This window comes from Cryptomeria japonica, chromosome 10 (assembly GCF_030272615.1).
Source record: "Cryptomeria japonica chromosome 10, Sugi_1.0, whole genome shotgun sequence".
NCBI lineage: Eukaryota > Viridiplantae > Streptophyta > Pinopsida > Cupressales > Cupressaceae > Cryptomeria > Cryptomeria japonica.
The window spans coordinates 123,233,546-123,244,077 of record NC_081414.1 but is presented as its reverse complement, the minus strand read 5'-3'; the positions used below and the strand labels follow the sequence as shown (position 1 = coordinate 123,244,077).

Sequence of the window (10,532 nt, the reverse complement as noted above, 5' to 3'; positions counted from 1 at the left end):
TCTGCCAAGCACGATCTAATTAGACCCTTGGATTTTCAGTCCATAACATCATACTAAGTATCCATAGTAGGATCTGTAGGTCTTGAGACATTCGCATCAACAATATCCCACAAATCTCAATCTATTAGCAGATCTTCCATCTCGAGCTTCCATATCTCAAAATTACTTCTAGAAAATTTCTCCACCTCTATTCTCCTTAACGAACTTGCCATTTGAAAATTCTTGCAACAAGACTAAAAAGTATCTTCTAACAAGCTCCCACTCAAATATGGATTAGTTCAAAAAATGCAACAACCCACAACTAAAACCAAAGGTGATCAGGCTCTAATACCACTTGTAAGGAAGTTAAGTAGCGGAACAAATTCCTACACTAACCTTGAGAGAAGGGTATTGCAAAAACTTTTATATATCATTATAATAGTTATAGAAACTTAACAAAAATAAACATAATATCATGCATACCACAATACAGTGATTTACGAGGGGAAAACCCTTTTGGGAGAAAAACCCCACACTCCAAAAGCTGCCCAGTATATTATTTAGAAATCAATAACAAATTACAATATACTTGCAAAGAAAGCTCTTCACAGGAGTACCACCAACTAGAGATTCAGAGGTAACTGAATAACCATAAGACTCTCACACACAACCTCTATCTCACACACCTTATGTATAGGAGATACAATACAAGAAACCGTTAAACGGTATTACAAAACCATGGGATAAACCACCCAATAAAGTAGATCCGGTTGACCTTGTCTCCATTCTAGATGCCCTATGACGTGCCAAAACACACATCAAGACGTGTTCCTCCCTTTTACAACTCATTTATGTGTTCGATGCATTTTATATTTCCTATTTTAGGAGTCCTCTTTTGATGCCTTGGAAAGATCGCGAAGTGCTCTATCACCATGTAACCCGCTATGCCAATTACGCCCACTTTTTAGGGCTTTTCAACGCCTCTAAATCCTCAAAACTAAATTTAAACCTTTCATTGCACCCTTCAAAAACAAAAAACTTTAATATCTTCAAAATTAGTTAAGATCTTATGACAAAAATTTGTCGGCATGCTTATCTAGCCAATTTGAAGCTTTGGGGAGAATTTGACATCATTTCGTGTTCAAATGAAAACTTACTGTAAATAGTAACCTCATGTAAATGCAAGGTTGAGACACCATTTTTGCAACATAGTGCAAGTTATGTGACACGCATGAACATGTACCTAATTTTTAGGATGCGTCCACTTTGAAAAATCATAAAAAAAATACTCAACAAAAAATTACAAAAAAATACACAACTTCTAGTGCTCACTCTTAACTATCTTTCTACCAAAGGGTTTTTCAAAATGATAAATGCAACTATAACTTTTTTGATGCACACATCAGACACTATGTTGTGTTTTGCTGAAAAAAACAGGAACACTTTTGTGTGCATGAAATATTTGACCCCCTTAATCTTATCCAATTTTGAAAAACTTTAGTAGTTTGGAAACTAGATTTAGAGTACTAAAATCTTTTCTCTTTGGGTATCTTCAAATTTTGAGTGGACGAGCCTCAAATTGCTCCTCCAAGTTTAGGTTTAGCTAATTTCAGAAAAGGAAAAAAAAGTGTCCACTTATACCCCCCTTTTTGTTCACCATCATGGTGCACATACCCTCACTCTAACATTATTTTCACATATTCTTGTAATCTAAAATACTATTTAAAAATAAATTCTCAAATTTTAGATTTAGAAATTTATTCATATAAAAAATTAAAAAATTTATTCATATTTAGGATATTGTGGAAGAATACTATCTTGAAAACTGTCTTTTATTTTTAATTTATTATTAACATTTTTATCATTTACTCTTTGAAACTAAAATATAAATAATATTAAGAAGATGTAAATAAGTTCTTACTTTGTAGGCTTTTTCAATTGAGCAATGTGTTTGATCTGATACATAAACCACAAGCTTGTCAAATGAATCTACACCAATTATTTTAGAAAACAATGATACCAAAACTGCACCACTTACCTATCTTTGTATAACCCCACAACTACCTTTACCTATAATTAAAGTATTTAAAAGGTCATATAACTATATAAAGATCAAGTATAACTATCTAAATTATCAAAGTGTTTCAAATGGTCCTTCTACTTATGTTTACAAGCAATTTAGTATTTTATTTTTCTTTGAACTGACCCATTTGAATTTGAATTTGAATTTGGATTTTAAGGGTGTTTCTTCTACCACCCACCTTTTTTTAATGTGTAACATTATTTATAAATTGTAATATCTAGATGTTATTAGTCTCATGCAAGACACAATTTTGATAATTTCTCAACAACATAGGCTACCATACAATTTTGGAAACATGCCCTAAATGAGTATCACCCACATACACCTCTAGAGAAATTCTAGTAGCATAACAAAACCTATAACTAAACTAAATCAAAATCTCCATCTTTAGCACCCAATAAATATGAGAAGTACTACATAGAACTATCAAATGCTAATTATAAAACCTTGAGCTAAAACTACCCAAAAATGTGGCACCCAAATATCTAGACTAGAAAGTCAACACTCGAATTCCAAGGTTAGTTCACATGCTAAAAATAACATATTACTTCCACCTATCACAACTGCACCATAAGCCACTCATCAACTCAAGTGCTCAATTTCAACTTCATTATCTTTATTCAAAGATGTCTTATAATGTGTCGTGACATGCATCATAAGTTGGTCAACAATTGTAACCCCCTTTTACAAATATTTTTGTGTCCAATGTAAATCAAGAACTAATACAGAAGGTCATAAATATTTATTCAAAAGGTTGTTGGAGCCATGTTTCAAAATTCTAGTGACATTTTATTGTTTGCTTCTATGGTCCTTACAAAGTTCTTTAACAAACTGTTCATGTCACTTACAAGCTAGAATTCCCACCTTCCTCTCATGATCGCCATGTCTTCCATATCTCTTGTTTGAAGAAATTTCTAGGTCAATAGGTAATTACTCAATTTATTTTTTCCTAAACTCAATACCGAAGGCTTCATTCTTCTTTAGTCTAAAGTGGTCCTAGATAGGTATTCTCATTAGATGAATATAACCACATATTCATTGAGTTCTTGATCTAGTGACATGGAATGTACCATGGAGATGTAACTTGAGAACCATTTCACCAAGTTTAGCAATAGTTTCTTTCTTTGTAGCTTTGAGGCTAAATCTTGTCGATAAGGAGAGGATACTAGGACCCCTTAGTCCTAACTCGTTCTTTATTGTATAAAAGCTTTGTATGAATATGCTTTTTAAGTTTCCCCTTGAGTTATGTCGAATAATCTCATAGGCTTGAGAAATATTAGTTAGCTTGATTAGAATTAGTATAAATAGAGGCCACAATCTATTATTTTAGTACTTATGAACTATATTGTATTTAGTGCTACTCAAAGGAGGTTTCCCTCTCTAAGAGGACTATAATTTTAATAAAAAAATGTTAATTCAAGCAAACATAATTTTTGAGCTTTTACATGCAATTTATATTTTTCTATATTTTCATTATTAATCTAATCTATTCTAAGAAGAATCATCACAAAATGTTTCCCTGTTTAGTTGATTTAATTTTTTTGAGTTTTCTTCATTGTCCATATAGAACAAAGGTTAATTAAAAAACACAACCATCACAAATTATTTATAAAATGAAAGAAAGATACCTTATGTTTAGTTTATTTTTTCTTGTTTAAATGACCATCTAACAAAAATGAAATTGAGAAGCACAATGCACATTTCAACTAGATCAACATTTGTGTTTCTGATTCCCAAGTTATAAAAAAATTCGACAAGAACACAATGATTAGTTGATCATTAATCGAAAAAATATGTTTACAAACACATTATTTTTTATTGAGTAATAAAGATTTGTTAGTGATTTTTAAATGTTAAAAAATAATTATATCTTCTTATGTTTTTTTTAGTTAATTGCATAGTTGATTGTTCATCAAAAATAGTTTGTTGCATTACATTCAAACATGTCTAAAGTTGATTGTTTAACATACAAAAAAGTACGCTAGTTATTTTCATTAGAAAACGGAAGTAGATATAACTAATACAAAACTATGACAAATATCACACAAGAAAAACTATTTTTATATGAAATTCAAGAAGAATATATTTAATAAGAAAGTACGACAAAACTCTATTGACTTCTTGAATATATCTACCAAAATTCGTTATTATCTTTTTTCACATTTAATAAAATAATGTACCATCAAAAACCATTCCTTTAGTTATATCTACCCACATTCACTATTAGCTTTTTTTGACATTTAGTAAAATAGTGTACCATCCCCAAAAATCATTATATCATCTAATAAAGATTACAAATAGAATTATTCTTATGAAAATGAAGTAGATATATTTAATAGAAAACTGCCACAAAAATCACACAAAAGTCTTCTGACTTCCTGTTAGACATATCTACCGGCATTCATCTTCTATATTTGCTATATCTACTAGCATTCATCGTTCTCATTTCCACGTTTTGTAAAGCGTCGTGCCATCAATATTAATCGTGCATGTGATATATTTTTTCCTTGCATGCATGTGATAATTTGGCATGCGACGTTGATTGTCTTTGTCGTCTTTGTTCTGTGCATTCACCAGCACACCCTTGAAACACTTTGCATATGCAGAATTCTTTCTGTATCATCACTGCATGCTATATATGGTCGAGTTAAGCTGATGATCCCACATTCTATACATTGGATTGAACTAGTTCTGTAGATATCTCTAGTCCTGTGCTATATCTCTTCTGCAATGGCGAGTAATGGCAGCAGCAGCGAGTATGTTCCCAAGAACATACTCATCACAGGGGCAGCAGGTTTCATAGCCTCCCATGTGGCTAACAGGCTTGTGAAAAAGTACCCACAATACAAGATTGTGGTATTGGACAAGCTGGACTACTGCTCCAATCTGAAGAACCTGAAACCATCCAGTCCATCCCTTAATTTCAAGTTTGTGAAAGGAGACATTGGGAGTGCAGATCTGGTGAATTATCTTCTCATTACAGAGAAAATTGACACCATCATGCACTTTGCAGCTCAGACCCATGTGGACAATTCATTTGGCAACAGTTTTGAGTTCACCAAGAACAACATCTATGGGACTCATGTCCTTCTAGAGGCATGCAAGGTCACTGGGCAGATTACAAGATTCATTCATGTGAGTACTGATGAAGTGTATGGTGAAACAGAAAAGGATGCCATTGAGGGCAATCATGAGGCTTCTCAGCTTTTGCCCACAAATCCTTACTCTGCAACTAAGGCAGGTGCTGAGATGCTGGTCATGGCCTATGGGAGATCCTATGGCTTGCCTGTGATTACTACAAGAGGGAATAATGTTTATGGCCCCAATCAATTCCCAGAGAAGCTCATACCCAAATTCATTCTTCTCGCAATGCAAGGTAAGTCACTTCCTATCCATGGTGATGGATCCAATGTGAGAAGTTATTTATACTGTGAGGATGTAGCTGAGGCATTTGAGGTTGTTTTGCACAAGGGTGAAGTTGGGCATGTTTATAACATTGGTACTCAGAAAGAAAGGAGGGTTATAGATGTAGCTAAGGATATCTGTAAGCTCTTTTCATTGGATCCACAGAAGGTTATTAAGTTTGTAGACAATAGGCCTTTCAATGACCAGAGGTATTATTTGGATGATAAAAAGCTCAAGGATCTGGGGTGGTGTGAGAGAACCAAATGGGAAGAAGGGCTGCAGAAAACAATGGAGTGGTATGTTAGCAACCCAGATTGGTGGGGTGATGTTTCTGGAGCTCTTTTGCCTCATCCAAGAATGCTTACAATGGCAGGGGATGAAAAATATGCAGCTGGACATGATGGGGTTGAAATGGTTGTCAACAATGCTGTTAAGGAAAATTGTTGAATAAAAAGAGTGCCAGTCTTATGAATAAAAGAAGGGAAAAAACTTAGTCTAATTTTGTTCTTAGTATAGTCCAGTTAAGTTTTCAGTTCAGTGCAATCCAGTTGGGAAATAAGGATCTGCTTATTATAATATAATAAGGAGCCACTGGATAGGAAACAAAGCTCAATGTTTTAGAAGATTTCATCATTTCTAGTAGACATCTCATTTCTCCTTGTTGTAATGTGACCACGTGGAGTTCCATTGAATGAAGATAAGAAATGAATCTTCATTACTCTAATGTGACCACATGGAGTTCATTGAATGAAAATAAGAAATGAATTTTCATATTCTATGTTAGCTTAAGGAAATCTTTCTAGAAAGGAAATCTTTCTAGAAGGGGGATTGGGTTATTGTGTGAGAAGGAGGTATCTTTGAGTATTATTTTATATGTTAATTTTCTTTATTATGTGTGGTTATATATTATTGTATGATTACAATAGTTTTTTTTTGTCTATAGGTATTCATAAAATCATAAAAATCATAAAACTAGATAAAACTATTCACATTTCAAGCATTCACTTTCTCATCTTTAATCGTGTTTAACATTTGCTTCAACGTGTGTATTTCCTATTTCTAGTATAGATGAGCATTTGCTTTTATTTCTAATTTAGTTTTTATGCATGTGTTGCAGTAGTACAAATTATTGTTTATTTCTAATTTAGTATTTATGTGTTCCAGTAGAATAAATTGTTGTTTTTAGCACAAATCTTTATATTTAAGTAATGGAGAGTAGTATTTTATCTAGGTCAATTTACACCATCATTATCAAAGTTTAGGTATAGGATCACCATGTTTGAAACCCCAAAAAATTATTATAGACTCTTTTAGACACCATCCAAATCGATAAAATTAAACAATGGAAAACAAGATGACTACAACGAATGTATCATTTTTGGATCCATTGCTAGGAAAGCAACTATAAAGTTATGGTGTTGGTAGGGTTTTTTGACCAAATTAGTGGATACTTATAGTTTATGAGTAGGCCTAAGGCCCCTTTATGCCACTTCAAAAAGAAACCCCTAGTCAACACAACAAAATAACTACACTCACCACCCAGATCCATCCTAGGCTAGTTATCAAACCATTTGACAAGACACGAATCTTACACAACCCATCAACCTTGCATCATCATGGAAGAAAACATTGGAGGTGAGGATGGACCAAATAGGACTTTCTCATATCCAATTTATTTAACACCTAACAAAAATGAGCCCCTGTGAAAAACATTTGGACCCCTTAGTATTATCAACATTTAGAGGAATTTTTTTAGTAGAGTCAGATCAATTTCTATTTGAATTCAAATTCCCCTATCAAACTTATGACTATGGTATTGATAATAATAAAATGAAATTTTTTCCCTCCACTTTTAAGGAATCAATGTTACGTTGGTCTATGGGATTAATTATTGATTCCATACATACATGGGAGGAAATAGAAACTGCTTTCCTTGATAAATATCAGGCTTAAAACAATGTTCGATGTGTAAAGATAAGAATTTTTAAAATCAAACAACTAGGTGATGTAAACTTGGAAGATTATGTAGATTTCTTCTTGTTTGTCTACAAAAGATGTTGTAGTACTTTAGATGAAGAACTTATAAAAATCATTTTCTTGTGAAGAATAGATGAAGATGCTAGGGAAGCTTTAAATATTATGGGGTGAGGAGATATAAACAAATTGGACTTTGGAGAGATCATAGAGGTTACTATAAATTACTCTCATTCTCAAGCCAACATTAGGATACTCAAAAGAGAGAAAAATAACAATAATGACGTCGATAAAGTAATTGAAAAATTGGTTGACCTCAAAACTGGTATCTTAATTTATTTGAACACCACTTTGAATGGGATATAGTAAACCAATAGCTATCTATTTCCAACAATGTAGATAGAAGCACTGATGGTATGATGAAAGAATAAGTATTTGGTAGATTACTGAGAGGGGGGGGGGGGGGGGCGTGAATCAGTAAACTGAAAAACTGATACAAACTTCCCAATCTCAAACTCAATCACACAAAGTAAACTTTCACTGTCAAGATCAATACTCATAAGAATACTCAACATCAACCGGTTTACTGTTATAACAACTTAATAGTAAACAACTTCAATCTTGTAAACATCAAAATGCTTAATCATATATCAACATACTTCATCTCTCAATGCTTCTAATTATCATGCCTTATCAGAAGTTAATCAAATCAACAAATAAGATCATAACCACAAAAACATTCACCACATGACACAAATGTTTATACGTGGAAAACCCAAATAGGTAAAAACCACGGTGAGATGAGACTCACAAGATAGCTATCTAAACTCTTCTGAAGTTCACCTTGTTAGGAGCCAAGCCTGTTAAAGATTTTACAATAAGTCCTATTAAGAATTGATCCTGTTAGGAATCACCTGGTTAAGGGATTTATAAAACGCCTTGATGAAAAGCAAATTCCCTGCTAGGAGTAACCTCGGTAGAGGATTTGAGAATCCAAGCTAACGGACCACCTTGTTAAAGGATTTAAGAAGTAACCAAGCTTGTTAGAGCTTACCCGATTAGGGGACTTCAATTATGTTGTAATTGTTAGAAAACAACAGGTTTTCTTGATCTGTCTGAATAGCACTACATTTGCTTGATCAGATCCTTTTAAGCTTCAATCTGCTTTTAATCAAATTGCAGATCCATTCTCCGGTTAGGCAACCACACATTCAACTAATTTCAGCCAACACTTTGCCAACACTAAACAAAACAACTTCATCGATCTTAAATACAAATCAATTAGGTCGGTAACACAACAAAAACCTAATTCTCTCATAGAGATTACAAACAAATCGGTTCAAGTGTGACCGTTGGATTTACATAGCAATCTATACACATTCTTCAAGAAAATTCTAACTGCTCCATGATCACCACTTCATCGGACTTGTAACTCATCACGCGCTATGCATTAGATGCAATCCACTTTGCTCATTCCCTAGACAATCAAACAAACGCGCCAAAACATTCTGAACTTATCCTCATACAATGATCACACGTATTGCCATCATTACCGCTCATCATTAGATCTTAAACCAATAAACTTGATCGATTAAGGTTTAACAAAAACAACTGGTAGGGTTTACTGGTTACATTGCATAGAAAGGGTTTAACCTTATACACTGGTTTACCGGTTCATCTCACAAACTTACATACCGGTTTATAACATCTTCCTCAAAGCTCTTCCTACCAGTTACAAGACAATATCAATAACACCAATATCAACAATATCATAAATACCATAACCGGTTCAATTGACATCAATGACAACATAACATATCATTAATGCAATCTTCATGCAAATGCCAACAAGCACACCCTCAAATAATGCCTCTTAAATTGAATTGAGTTATATGAAATTTGTGGAATGAGTAATCCCATAAATAAATGTATTATGTTGCTTGAAATTAAGAATTTATTAAGAAATATACTATGGGTTGAAGAACAAAACTTCATTGGACAAAAGTAATCAAATGTTGGGTTTAACCAATATCCTAAATTATAGTTTGGACCTAGAGTTTCCTTGAATTGGGGGCCAAGCTAATGGTCTAGATCATAGGGAGTTCCTCCTTCATAAGTACCACCTCAATGGAGGTCACCATGGAATTAGCCTAAGTGCATAAATCCATCATGGATTACTCCTCAATAGTAGACTTTTAAGCAACACCAACAACAATAGGTACTTATACACAATTAAGGACCAATATGTTATGTGAAATAGCCAAAAGCTCTATTGCCTAGACTGCCTCAATCGTCTTCCTAGAATTCAAATGAACAAGTAAATTGACCAAAATTACTAGCCTAACCTATACACAACCCCAAGAATAATTTACCACAACAACCAATTTATAATACATATCCAAACACTACAACACTAAGTGTGATGGAACTCAATGATATTCAACTGCATTTTTAAGAAATTAAAATAGAACCTACCTTCATAGATTCACTTGAGGAAAAGAAAATTATACTTGATGGCATTATAGAAGGGGAAACCTCAAGAAAGGCCATCAAAACCAAAAGGCTTGAAAGAATTTCCTAGCTATCAAAGACTTCAAGGCCATCAATCTCATTTTATAAGCAATTGTAGCAATCTGCTATTGCTTTGAAGGAATCTAAAAAACTCCATAGAGATCTACATGAGTCTTAGTATATTAGAGAAATCTAGAAAAATAAATATTTGAAGTGCCTCTACTACAAGCCATCAAAGATATTCCTAAAATAAATAAAATAATCAATGTTTTGTGTTAAAAAAATCCCTTTAAGGAAGAATAGTTTACCTTATACCATCCAAGTGGAAGGAATACTTTTCAATGTCTAGTCAAGCAAATTGATTCCACCAAAGTATGGATACCTAGGTAGTCATATCATTTTGTGTTGATTTACTTAGGGGATGAAATCAATGTGATGATTGTAGATACTAAAAATGCATTATCTATGACTAATATGTAGCTTACATCCATAGTTTTATAGTTGGTTGATCAATTGATTACTAAAATTGAAGGAGTGTTGGAGGAAATTATTTTTTTATGTAATAAATACTTGGGAGTAC

At 33.1% G+C, this 10,532-nt stretch overlaps 1 protein-coding gene across 1 annotated transcript; it reads left to right on the top strand.

The window, feature by feature from the left end:
• The first annotated feature begins 4,650 nt into the window (after positions 1 to 4,650).
• Positions 4,651 to 6,243, top strand: LOC131046597 (trifunctional UDP-glucose 4,6-dehydratase/UDP-4-keto-6-deoxy-D-glucose 3,5-epimerase/UDP-4-keto-L-rhamnose-reductase RHM1-like). The gene has a single exon (XM_057980373.2). The coding sequence runs from the start codon at positions 4,793 to 4,795 to the stop codon at positions 5,912 to 5,914; it is 1,122 nt and encodes a 373-aa protein (XP_057836356.1). The 5' UTR covers positions 4,651 to 4,792; the 3' UTR covers positions 5,915 to 6,243.
• The last annotated feature ends 4,289 nt before the right edge of the window (positions 6,244 to 10,532 follow it).

What these genes read in the sequence shown, in the direction of transcription:
- LOC131046597 (XM_057980373.2), top strand. Translation starts at nt 4,793, where the DNA reads ATGGCGAGTAATGGCAGCAGCAGCGAGTATGTTCCCAAGAACATACTC.